Source organism: Sphaerodactylus townsendi, linkage group LG07, assembly GCF_021028975.2.
Source record: "Sphaerodactylus townsendi isolate TG3544 linkage group LG07, MPM_Stown_v2.3, whole genome shotgun sequence".
In the NCBI taxonomy this organism is placed as follows: domain Eukaryota; kingdom Metazoa; phylum Chordata; class Lepidosauria; order Squamata; family Sphaerodactylidae; genus Sphaerodactylus; species Sphaerodactylus townsendi.
In genome coordinates, this window is record NC_059431.1 from 62,059,175 (window position 1) to 62,073,107 (window position 13,933).

At 38.4% G+C, this 13,933-nt stretch overlaps 1 protein-coding gene across 4 annotated transcripts in view; it reads right to left on the reverse strand.

The window, feature by feature from the left end:
• Nucleotides 1–13,933, reverse strand: part of MARCHF3 (membrane associated ring-CH-type finger 3) — a 109,413-nt gene that overhangs the window by 4,754 nt on the left and 90,726 nt on the right. For all 4 annotated transcript variants that reach the window (XM_048504305.1, XM_048504303.1, XM_048504306.1 and 1 more), the window contains one exon: nt 4,250–4,459. In XM_048504305.1, the coding sequence (XP_048360262.1) occupies nt 4,250–4,459 (210 nt within the window). The remainder of the gene's footprint in view (nt 1–4,249; nt 4,460–13,933) is intronic.

Consider the following 13,933-nt stretch of genomic DNA (forward strand, 5'->3'; position numbering starts at 1 on the left):
CTTTTTAAAAAATATAAAAACAGTTAAAACAGCATAATGTAAAAAATAGAGGCAACAGAATTCAAAATCTAATGTTGGATGGCAACCCATAAAAGATCCTCCGGGAGAGGACCAGGTGTGATAAATCGCAGCCCGCAGAGATGGTATACGTGGGCAAGTGGGTGGCTCAGTGGGTTATTAATAGTTATTAATGACATTTTTTTTACAAACAAATACCTCACAGCGACAGTTGAGAATCTTAGCTTTAGGCATATTGTGAGTTCCAGTCCACAAAGGAATAGTATACAGCTGTTCTTACCCTTTCTGAAATGTTAAGGTAGGGTCTTGGTTAGACGTAAACCAGAGATTTGAGTGTGCCAGTTAAGAGAGGGTAAGGCGGCTTCTTTTGGACTACATGGTCAGTTTGCTTTCTAGTAACATTCTCAAGCCAGAAAAAAACTGAGTGACTAAAGCAAATGCTGAAATTGCTGCCCTTCCATGTGGCACAAAGTTGCAAAGGGGTTTTCCTCTTTGTTGTTTCTATCTAAAATACATTTTAAAAAACTCTACAGGGTCTGAAGAAAGGCAACCCAGATTACCTTGAATTGAATCACAGTTAGTTCAGATAACAGGATGTGAAGTCATCTGACCTCTAAAAACATTCAGAAAATGGAAAAGATGTTGTGGGGAGGTTAATCCAAGCCTGCAAGCAGGCATCTGGGACAGCCCTCATGGCATCAGACCACACTTACCATTTTTATAAGCTTTAAGCAGAAAAGCTTTTAAATAACACTGCCTCTTTCTTTCAGAGATTTGTTTTCCAGGCACTGAAAGCTTTTCATATAGTAATCTATGGGTGTTCTGAGAGGGTATAGTGCCCCACATATTTCTATAGTGTTTTCCTATGCACACACACACACACCCCTCCAATGTCTTTGGGTTGAAAAGCAAGTTTGATTCAATTTAATTATTTAAAAGGCCACTGCAAAGTGCCTCATCTCTGGGGGAGCTTAATGGGACTTGTGTGTTTGTGGTTTTCTGTTGCTATGGTCTGCCAACTCTTTCTGAAGCATGGCACAAGATGCAAATAGTTATTACTCTAAAGGATGGTGTTAATTACAGAGTGCTGCAGTGTTAGCTATTGGCATGCCAGTACCTAGACTGTGGCAATTTATACTGAACTCTTTCTGCCTGTTATAAATATAGGGAAGTATGCCAAGATCTGCTTTCAGGAGTTGGAGAAGGATAGGTAGTGGACTAGACCAAACTGAAGGCTATCAAGATTTTCACAGTGCCATTAAAACCAGTATAAAGTGCCATAAAATTAGGGATTGATTGCCAGGCAATGTGATTTCAGCTGTTTGGATCTCCACAGAGTACTTTGGAAGACAGGCAACAAAACAGCTGTCTAAAATTAAATGTATGATCTTATGTACACTAATTAGGAACTCAGATGAGATCAACTTGATCTTAAAGCACATGCCAATGATAATTGATTGGCTGCATATTTTAAGGGACCATGAAGAAAAAGCTACAAAAGAGAAAGCTGGAGATGCAAATAGTTATGGAGATACAGTGTTGGCAGTTGCAATAGTGTCAGTGGGAACAGTGAAAGTGCAATATCAATATCACTGGCATTTGGTCTGCTTAAATATTTTTATGCCATTGAAAAACATTTCTAGTCACTTTACTTATTGGAATAGGCTGCGTATAACACAGTTCATCAGAGTGCTAGAGGCCATGGTAAGAGGTTTTTCTGAAGACTGAGTTTTAGTTGACAATTTAAATATGAAGCCATATTTCCACAATTTTGATAGTGGAAGAGATGAAAACTAATGAAAATAATGCAAAAATGAGCAGGAACCTTAAATTGTTGATTTGGGGCCTTGATTTAGATCAAAACAAACTAACCACAATGTAGCTTGTTGTGTATCAGCATGATGATCCAACAGGACAGATATAACAGATGACAAAGTTATAGTAGCTTGTAAATCCACTTTAGTGAATGAGAAACACCCCTGTAATGTTTTCCATACTTGGAACACCTCCTTTTGATGGCACACAAGGAGGTCATTAATGTCATAACACTCTAAACCACGTATAGCACACTAGTTGGATTTAATCCAAACTATGGCTTGATTTTTGTGATGCAACCTGGAGCTATGCAATGGTTGTGGCTATGAACATCTTCATGTTATGCAAGTTTCCAAAGGGCTAGAAGGTTGTGTGGGTTTTGCTACAATAGCCTTGTGGTGCTTAAAATACGATAAGGTATAAGCTTATTAAGCAAAAGTTTTCAAGAACTAGTGTTTACATTGTTGACTGAACACATGAAGCTGCCTTACGCTGACCCTTGTTCCATCAAAATCAATATTGTCTACTCTGACTGGAATGTGGCTCTCCATTGTTTTATGCAGAGGTCTTTCACATCACTCACAGTCAGATCTTTAACTGGAGATGCCAGGAATTGAACCTGGGACCTTCTGCATGCCAAGAAACTGCTCTGCTTCTGAGCAATGCCTTCTTCCCTTCATTACTGCATGAAGTGTTCAGTCAGTAGATATATATGTATTCATATGAAAGAAAATTCATTCTTCACAAGAAAAAACATACTGGTAAAATACTTGAAGGGGGGGGGCATTGTAAAGAGTGGACCTGAAAACCCACAAAATGAAAGACACAGTCTCAGAAATGCCAGAGGCATTTCATGAACACAGTGTTGATATCCCCCGGCTGCATTTATAAAAATTTATCATAAGTATACTTATCTTGTATATCAAAGACAGCACATCATGTGTCTGACAGAGAGAGCTCCCTAAAAGTTTCTGTTAGTCTTTAAAGATGCCAAAAGATTTTTCAGACTGCAGAAACCACCATTTTACTCACTGATTGAAGGATGCATCAAAAGTCTCAGTATTTATTTCACCTGTTAACAGTAATTGCTGAAAACAGCTGTTAGCCTGCTGTACGCAGAACTCTCTTGCTAACATTACCACAAGACTCTTCCTCCTTGGTAGATGAGTGGATGGGAAAAATCAGGCATCTTGCTGGACTGTCCAGTTTGCATGACTATTTGGATTAGGGTGGCATTTTCATATATTGTATTATGACGGATTTTGTGTTTTGCATGTAGGTAATTCATATGAACTTCCTATATTAGCAAGAAATGCACATGCAATTCCAAAATGATTCTCCTATATCAACATACACATATAAGATACAAAGGAAGCTCAAAGACATGATATTGCTACAGCTCAGTACAGTGGGAGTTCCTTCCTAAAGATCCTTGTCTTCCACCACTCCACCATTTTATTTTGATCTTGCAGGGTTGCTGATTGTAAGGGAACTAATAATTCAAGTGATCTGCTTCAAAATACCTAGGAATCAGGCAGCCAGTGTTGCCCTTACATAACTTACAACTCTCGAGAGCAGGAAAACACTGTATTTCAAGCTGTGGTAGAATGTAAATTCAAACAATTTACAACAACCCTATCACTTCAATAGAATTGTCTAACCTATTCCCCCCTCAAATGTTAAACTAACAGTTGTAGACTTATTTCTGAACATAACAGAACTTTGGAAGATGCTGTTCTGTTACCCCAGCATTGAAGGGATGAGACCTATTTAGATCTTTCCCATTGTAGTTTGGTCAGACCATCATTCCTAGTTGCTATGTCAACAGAAAACTCATTCTACTATGATGTCTCCAGTTTCCAGTCTTGGGGCAAGTTCAGGTCTCATAGACTTTAAATTAGGACATGAATTGAGACTTGTTACAATAGCTGTTATTTTCTGGGCCCATGACACCACTAGCCAGGTCAAACCAAATTCCTGGCGGCTGTATTAGACCCAACTGCTGTATTAGATCTTGGCAGCTGAATTAGACCCAGCAGCAGCACAAAAGAAAAAGGTGGGCCCTGATTGGGTACTTTGGACCAGCCCTGGGAGTTGGGTTCTCAGTCTCTTTTTTGGCATCACAGGTTGAAATACTTTGCCTGTGCTCCTCATACCTATTCTTTCCTATTCAGTTAAGTCCATTCCTCTCCCCTCTTTACTAACCTAATTTTAGATTTCTACAAACCTGTAATCTAAGATTGCAATTACAAGTTTGACTTTCAGGCATTTGACTTCAAAGAACTGGGTGAACTTGCTTGTTCCCCATATATGTATGAGCCCCTCTTTGACTGGGAATAGCTTCAGGAGGATCCTGGAATACCCTCATCACAATAGTAGGACTCCCCCCAATTTCTTCAGTGAAATAAATACTTACTAATGTCCAAAAGAGGTAAATTGTGAAGAGTGCGACAGTGAGTGCAATGAGGCCAACAGCTTCTAGCCTACTACTAAAGTGCAGGTGGTCCACTGCTCCTCGCAGACACAACCAGCCAGAGATGGTAGCCAGTGGAGTTATAAACAAGAAGCACACCATGTCCCCAAACAGTGTCCGTTTCTCGTGCTGTGGGCCCGGGTTTCTTAGCCACTGTAGAAAGAATTGACACACAATAAGTTGCAGCAAAAATGGGAGAGTCTCAACTGGATACTGGGATTTCTTGACATAACAAGGCAAAACTTACAGCATTTCATTTTGTTTTAATTTCATTCTCTTGTCCAATGACTGACAAAACTACATTTTGTCAGAAACGTAGATGCCTGAATATAAAAGAAAATGGTTCCAGTAAATGGATGTATTTTTTTTAAAAAAACACCCTAAAAGATCACTACAAAAGAGAGATGATTCATTAACTGAAATAGCACACACTAGGACTTTCCTTTAGCCCTCCGTAAGTATGTTAACAATATTTTTTTTAAAAAAAAATGGCTTCACATTTGAAGTATAACAACATTAAAAAACAATTATTTCAATGCTATTAAATAAAATATAAATACAAATGTCAGAAATGCAAGGAATTTCAAAGTCTATCCAGCTTGTCCTGTCTGTCTGTCTGTCTGTCTGTCTGTCTGTCTGTCTGTCATGATACCTATTCACTTTACAGACCAACAGAACTGTGATCTTCATCACAACTGTTGTGATTTGATAAAAACAGGAATTAAAGGTAAACTTTGTCACAAAGATTGTTTTGGATTTTTACAGTTGTAGATTTGTGGGTAGTGTAAAGAGATCACTTTGTCTTTATGATCTAAGGGAGAATGAAAATAGATTTTAGCAGTATCCTACAAATGTACTTCTATACACAATACATTTATTTGTTATGTTCTATGGTACTTTTTATTTGTACCAGAAACTTTTTATGTTTCTGCAAAAGATTCCACAAAACCTTGAATAGCTTTTTGCATAACTGAAGTATTATTTGGATTTAGTTTCCCTTTTCAATCAAGCATGAGTGTAAAATAGTGTTTCAGTGAGCAGAAGACATCTTCTGCATGCTAAATGGGACCTTAAATGACAGTCCTTTATTATATGGCAAATTTAGGAGTTTATAATACTAGGCCCAAACCCATAACAGTAATTTTCTTCTCCTGGAAGCCCAGTAACTCATACAAGCACAGATTATTTCAGCTACTCACTCTCTCTCTCTCATATATATATATATTGTTGTTCACCATCTTGCCTTGTTGTTCACCATATATATTGCCTTGTTCACCATCTTGTAGTTTCATAGTTTATACACACACACACACACACACACACACACACACACACACACACACACACACACACACACATAGAATAGAAAAATAGAATGTTACCCTCAATCCTCCCAAACATTTATCCTGTAACATACTGTGAAACATACTGTGACAACAGAAAAAGAATAAGAAAAACACAGTTTACAGATTCAAACCAAATAATTCAGATATTTGCTTACGTAACCTATGTTATGGCATTTCTCTTCATGTAGGATTCTGCTATTATATACCCACATGTATTTTATTGCTCTTCATAATCTTCTAATTAACCTCTGCTGTTTTTTGAATATATGTTGTAACTAATTTCAATAACTCCCCCTTTCATATTTTCTAAACCTCGTTCTATCTTAATATACTATACTTTAAAAATATTGTTCTTGCTGATGAATTTTATTGCTTGTATAGATTTGCTCTGCTTTGTACCTTGGGGTTTGTTTGTTTTTTGCATGTATGCCTAATAAAGATCAGTTGAAGTTAAAGTATGTCACAGATCTTCTGTTGTGTTCCATCAAAGGTAAAAACCAGTCTTCTGGGAGCCACCATCTGAAAAGGATGTTTTTCTTCTTGAACACCTCTGTGAGGAACCTGTATACTTTTCTCTTCACCAATATCTCCCATGGCCTTTCCTTCATTATTTAAATCCTGCCCCAGATATTGCATTCTCTTTTTAAAATGCATGCAAAGTATATATCTTCTTTCATTGATCTTAATGTCAGATACATCACACAGTCTCGCGATACCGTTTTCTTTTTTGCAGCAAGTGATTTCACACAACATATTTTATCAACCTTAGCTTGCATTTCTGGAACAGGAGGAGACATTTATCTTGTTAGCTCTGATACAAAGTCCTTGTGAAAATCTTCTCCAACTGATTCTAGTAGGGAACAAATTATCAATTCAAATTCCTTCTGCCTTAATTCTACACCAATTAATTTTTCAGCTTGGTGTTGTATTTCTTTCTGATTTACTTCCAGTTTCATTTGTACAATTTTGGAGTCATCTGAGACTTTTTACAAATCCCTAGCCAGACCATTGATCTCTTTCTTCACTTTGCTATATCTTCCATGCATTTATCAACTTTATCAATCTTATTTTTCAATTCAATTCAATTCTCTGTATTTGGTCTGGAGCGGTGGGTCTGAAATGGCTCTTGTTTTGCATTTTGAATTGGTTATTGTACTTCTATGGTACCTCTAGAGTTTCCTCACTAGATGTCCTCATAGCTCTGTCTTTTTTATTCAGTCAGTTTTTAAGAAGATAGTTTGTTTTTCTCCTCTTTTGCTCCCAGTTCCAGCTGTGAGTCTTTTTATTCTGGGTGAGTTATAAATTCTTTTTTCTAGGGGCACTTCTTAAGTTTTTACTTTATTTAATTTATGGAAGAGCATTACAGCATTGCAGCAATGACAGACCTCTAGATAAAGTCTCTCATTCCAACATGGTGAAATTTGTGATGCAGTTCATAAATCAGGCACATATCTCAGCTGTACTTATCTTTTTAGTAAGAAGCAAATTCTCACTGGGTGAGATATATGGAATCAGGTGAGACTCCCCTTTTCACTTCTTTTCTTCATTCTCCAGAAGATAAACAGTTTGAACTGCTTCTTTTCTTTTGGCTGTGATGGTAGTGAGAGACTCCGATGGGTAAAAGTGACAGGGCTGCTGCCTTTCACCGGGTGCCTCTTACCCCTCCATTCCCATCTCTCCAGAGACCAATACCTTTGTCTCTTGTAGCCACAGTTGCTTGGAGACAACATCCAAGCGAAAAAGAGACAACAGGGTTGTCTCTCCTTCAGGAGAACTGAAGGCATTCATGGTACCAGAACCAGAAGAAAAACATCAACGTTCTCAATAAATCTATAATAAAAATGCTCTTCTCTTTTAACTTAGAAGTAGATTCTTGACAGCAGACAGACCATGATGAAGTATCCTTGCATTCTGGACTGTAACTACTTTAATACTATCCCAGAACTTGAAAGGGGTTTTTGATTACCTTCTGATTCAAAGTAATCAGCATAGTGTAGAAGGATAATTATTTTTTCCCTGCAAGCCAAACCACTGAACCTATTGCCTTGCTATCTTTCCTAAAGACATAGCATGGTTTAGTGTGACCACAATGAGTCATATGGGAATCACAGCAGTGGATGGCACTGCTATACAGCAAGGGGTTGGGCAGGTTGGCCTTCTGTGCTTATCCAGTTACTCTACTTTTGATCCAACAGGATAGCATGGAACCTTAAAGATTTGTCCATAGCTAATGGAAAAAAATACAGCTGCAAGTAACAGTACCATCCTAAAAAGAATTACTCCCTCTTAAATTCACTAGGCTTAAAATGATGGCATGGTTAGTTTTCTAACCAAGACACTTCATTGGTACTGGTAAGATACTAAAAGTAATAATATGCAGCCAATGATAAATCTCAACAGTTTCATCTGAAATTGAACATAGCATGAAAAGCTAACTCATCTAAACAGAGAAGAGGAGCAGAAATAAAACAGGAAGTTCGGAAAACATGTTAGAAGAGGAAAAAGTTTCAGTTTTGAGAAGTATGTTAAGCAAGTGATCTATGTTGTTAATTGTGAAAGTCTAAGACACATGGATAGAGCATAATTATATTTTGTCCCAGTCCATTTTGATGAGCATTAGAAGGAGGTCTTGTGAACATAGTATAAAGCCAGAAGACTTATTTTAACAATGGAATCTCAGCTGCCATACCTGTAACTTTGAAACTACTTTACAATGCAATCCTAAGAATCTTTTCCTGGGGAATAAGCTCCACTGGACAGGCATAAATAGGATTATAAATAGACTTGCTTAGGATAGAACTGCCTTTTCCCTCCTATGGTTTCATAGTTTCATTCTGTGTTATCCTGAAAGGCTGTAAAAATAATAAAACTTCACCATGAAATCCTCAAGAATTAAAAAAAAATGTAAAAAGGATCCTTGCAAAACCACCCAAAGGGATGCATCTTGTAAAAATAATTAGCAGACTCTGTGATTTTAAGCTATTGTGCTCATTAAGCTTATTTTAAAAGTTGGGCAAATATGCCAGATGCTTAATTTCTAGAATTACCAGTATGGTGAAGACCCATCTTTTTGTCATTACCAATAGAAATATTTACGTCTATATTGGAGCATCCTAGAGTCTTATTCTTTGTGACACTGTAGCCATTAGTTCTTCAGAACTTCCAGTTTGTCCCTAAACCTCAGACATTAATACCCCACCAACAAAAGGACAGTATAGGCATAGCTACTTGCCTTCTTGTGCTTTTTCAACAGGAGAAAATAAATGCCAAAATGAGACTGAATTCCAAGGAGCTGAGAGCATAGCTGCCCCATCTATCCCCACCAAAGGCATATCTGCCATTGGGACATAGGGAGTCATTTGGTCACGGGGGGCATAAAAAATTCAGGTTCATTTGTGTGTTTTTACATTTTCAGTGTTTTTTCCAGTTTTTGGCCTGCAGGAGGCACAGTTTTTAGGCTAGCAGCAACAACATTTCAGGTATTTTTCGGAAGATTCTCCTGATGATACTACCCGGGTTTGGTGAGGTTTGGTTCAGGGGGTCCAAAATTATGGACTCCCAAAAGGGGTGCTCCATCTCCCATTGTTTCCAATGGGAGCTAATAGAAGATGGGAGCTACACTTTTGAGGGTCCATAACTTTGGACCCTCTGAACCAAACTTCACCAAACCTGGGTAGTATCATCAGGAGAGTCTCCTAAAGATACCCAGAAATTTTGGTGTTGCTGGCTTAACAATTGCACCCCTGACAGCAGGCACCCCCCAAATTTTCCCAGATTCTCCTTTTAAACCCACCCCCTTTGGCATGGATTTAAAGGGAGAATCTGAGGTCCCCAGTTTAAACATTGAAAGTGATGCTGTTTCAGGGTGGGGGAGAATCCACCCCAAAATAGCATCACTTTCAATGCTGTTTTAACTGGGGACCCCAGTTTCTCCCTTTAAGGTGGATTTAAAAGAAGAATCTGGGCTCCCTCGTTTAAACACCATTGAAAGTGATGCTGTTTGGGAGTGGATTCCACTGGAGGTGTTTTGTGAGAGATGATGCTGAACAATACCTTTGTCTCTTTCTTTTTTGTAAGAAAACAAGGGAGCCCAGAGCCCATACCGGGGGGGAGGGCACTCAGGTTTTGTCCCTGGGCTCCAGTTTGCCTAGATACGCTTTTGATCCCCACCAGTTCCAAGAACAACATGATCTCAGACCAGCTGCGTGTGGAAGCTGCTAACTCATGTATATTGGCTTGCCTCCTCGATGTCACTCTGGCTCCAACAGGATGGGGCGAAGGAAACAGTGGTGCTGTTGAAAGGGCCAGGTTAAACCAAAAAAGAGTGATGAAACTACTATGCATCTCTGAAGAATACATGTGAGGGTTTGAATTCCCACACATACTTGGTTTATAGGCAGACATGCAGGGAAGAATAAAGAAGAGGCAGGACTAGATCCCTGGATTACACTTTGTATACAATCCATTTCTGGCCCATAAGCCATTGCAATCTGATCAAGTTTACCCTGGCATGACACTGGCAGAGCACTACGCTGGCATATCTCTAAAATGCACTGGCATAAGACTTAATTGTGAGCAGTTTATGAAGGAACTTTCTTATAAGTGCACTGTTTATAACATAAAATCAGATTTTATTATGTTGCAAAAATGCTAAAATATGATTATGTAAAGACTTTGAAGAAATAATGTTTGCAATAGGTACTAAAGTCAGAGGACCATCTACCCATAAGGATCTTTTGCAGGACCTCTGGCTGATTGTAGATGTGGGATGTGCATTACATAGTAGAGCTGAATTACCAAAAACATTCTCATTTTCAGAAGGAGAGAGAGATGTTTGTAGTGTAACCATACCCACTGAGGTGTTAGGTTGCCCATTCAGAATACAATGCAAGAAGCATTACCCTTATGCTGAAGTTTTTGTTTGCCCTCAGTTTCCCCTAGCTTGGATCCAGAGAATGGCCAGTTTGTCATCTTGCCCTTCTTGGTGGGTCTTCTGAAAGCTGCTCTTTAGACTCAAGATGCCATTGTGAATGGGGCTGGCTGCAGGATGGTCGGCTGCAGAAGGAAGAGGGAACGGGTAAAATAGTCTCTCTCCATTTGTGTAAGTATGGAGTGAGAATCAATTGGATCCAATCTAGTTTTTTAGATACAGTATTAAAATCCACCTTGGTGTAGTGATTAATATTTGACTAGAAACTGGGAATCTCACTGTCATGGAAGGTTACCTGTGTGTATTCACACTTTCAATCAACTTTCAATGCACATTAGTGATCATTAGCAAATGGATTTTGCTGTTTCACACAGTAAAATCCAGTTATAAACGTGTACTGAAAGTGGATTGAAAGTACATTATTTGGGTGAGTTATTCTGTCAGCCTAACCTACCTAATAATGGAGGGGAGAACAATGCTGTAAACTTTCTTGAGTCTCTATTAGGAAGAAAAGTAGAATATAAAAATCTAAACAAATAAATAACTGTGTATTTATGACCTCTTGCACATTATCAGACATCTTCCTCAGATTTTTTAAAATCTGTTTAAAAATTTTAGTCTAGAAAATCTGCATAGCTATCTGTACCAGGGAGACCTTGCCATCTTGTGATCATTTCAATGCTTTGATGGATATGTGTTTTTATAACCGGAAAAACTCTTGGGAAACATTAGAATTGTGAGATGCCATGCTAGGTACAACCCCTAACATTGAACTTCTGTTGGAAAAAGCAATGATTTTAACAAGTATATAAAGCCTGTAGAAAAATTTATCCATACAAAAGATGTTACAAAAGCTGAACTTCATTCTATTTCATATGCAGCAAATATCACTAGTCATACATCTAGCTTTGACAACTAATTTAATAGAAGAATACAAAACACAGCTTTAAGATAAAATAAAGCCATTCTACATACACATAACTACAGTGACATTTTCTGCATATAAACGGCTGCATTCAAATCTGTGCTTCTGCATTTGGATAGTGTAAAGTAACCATTAAGAAACACTTTGAAAAGGAGGGAGCTTTCAAAAGGATTGAAAGACTATTGTCATCATGAGACTTCTATGCAGATCAACCAAATTTAAGATTCTCTCTTTGATTAAGTACATGTTTTTGCACAAAAACAGCAATAACCATGAAGTGCAAGATAAATCACCAACTGCATCTACCTCTCAAACAAATCACAGTGGCAGATTATGAAAAACTGCCAGTCTGGCCACAGACCAATTGCTTCACCACAAGAAAGACTGATTTCATATGCAAAAATCACCTTCTATGCTTTTTACTCACCAATACTATCCTGTGTTAATTATTGCTAAATTAATACTAAATTATTGCTAAACTGCTAAATTCCTTAACCAAAGCAGAATTTAAGTTTGTCTCAGACCTACTTCAGAAAACCTGAGGCAAACTTTCCAAATGAAAATGTCTGCAGTATTCAAGCTGCTGTAATCATGAATTCAACACTGCTTCCCTTTGTATGTTCAGGCTTATTTGCTTCTATTGACTCAGCGTTACCTACTATAAAATGAAAGAGCTATTTGAATGAGATTTAGAACTGGTCACCTTCACATCACTTAGAGCAGAGTTTAACCTTTCAAAACTACAGACTTTAACAGATTTAGAAGGGTATATCTCTGTTTAGGATTGTACTGTTTATTATTCTTTGCATGACTGCTGCTCATGACTTGATGAACCTGTGAAATGTATTGGCCCACTTTGCTTTCAAGGAATTGCAGGAGCTCTGAGCATTTTCATCTGTGATGCACACAAGCATGTTCATTTCATGAAGTTACCATCAGGAACTGATAGATTAACACGTTTGGTATCAGTTCAAGGTTGCTGTTTCTAAACTATGACTATCAAGGACTTGTAAATGCTAACTTCTTTCAGACTTTGTATGTGTGTAAAGTGCTTTCAAGTTACAGACAACTTATGTGTGTAAAATGTTGTCAAGTTACAGCCAAGTTGCAGCCCACTAGGGTTTTCAAGGCAAGAGACGTAACAGAGATGGTTGTTGTGGGTTTTCCAGGCTGTGTGGCCATGGTCTGGTAGATCTGGTTTCTAACATTTCACCTGCATCCGTGGCAGGCATCTTCAGAGGTGTATCACAGAGTCTTTGATACACCTCTGAAGATGCCAGCCATGGATGCAGGCAAAACATTAGGAACAAGATCTACCAGACCACAGCCACACAGCCTGGAAAACCCACAACAACCAGTTGAATGAAGCTGTGAAAGCCTTCGACAATACATTTAACAGAGATGGTTTGCCACTGCCTCTGCATAATCATTCTGGAATTCCACTCCCATCCAAGTACTAGCCAGGGCCAACTTTTTGGAAGGACATTTAACTTCTTTTACCGCTGAAAGTTTTTAGACTTTAGAACTAAAAACAAAGTGGGTAAATGTTCAGGTGTCCTTGTAAAAGGCATATTTCCATCTCCTCAAGGCTTGTTACACAGTTTGGCAAGACAGTTCGGACAAAGCCTTTTTTTTATCCAAAAAGCAAAGGAGATAATATTACATTCAAGCAGAGTCTGTATACAGATTTTGAGCACTTTGTGTGAGGCTGAAGAGTTCTATTTTGTGGCATTCTCTTAGAAAATACTGCTGAGGGCAGCAGCTGGATGAGGGTGCTGTGGCAAATCCCCCATTATAGCTGGGTTGCTTCTAGACATGATTGATTGCAACCTATGCCTTGTTCAATTTCCATGAATCCTTGTAATGAGAAACTGTAAGATGACTGAGAGAAACTGAAAGTGAGCTGTGCAAGGAGGAAGAAACACTCCTTTCAGAGGGTGACTCCTGTCAAGGAGTTGCAGAAGAAATAGCTTGCTTAGAAGGTGACCTGTGAGCATTAGTTGATGAGCACCTGGACTTGCCATTGATTTATCTGGGAACTGCAGGTGCAGGTAAAAGTGCAATTTGCTGGGAACATCTTTTAGTAGAGTCCCAATGAAAATGAATTTGGCATTTTTGACCCTCGTTTCCAGTTTTCCTTTATTCATATAGGGCTCCTTGAGTTGCCTTTGCCAACTCACCTTTTTATTCATGAATATTGCAATGGGAAAAAAATGCAATCCTTTTGTGCTTCTCTCAGGACTCTTGAGAATCCTTGCTTGATATTTCCCTTTCCTTTTTTTTAAGTCCTGCAGTTTCTTAGATCAAAGATCTTTACAATACAGACAAAAAGTTCTAGGCATTCCAGTGGCATTTCACTTTATGCTTGGAAGAGTACCTTGCCTTTCCTGCTACCAGATGATACTTTTGGTCCACAGGCTACATTG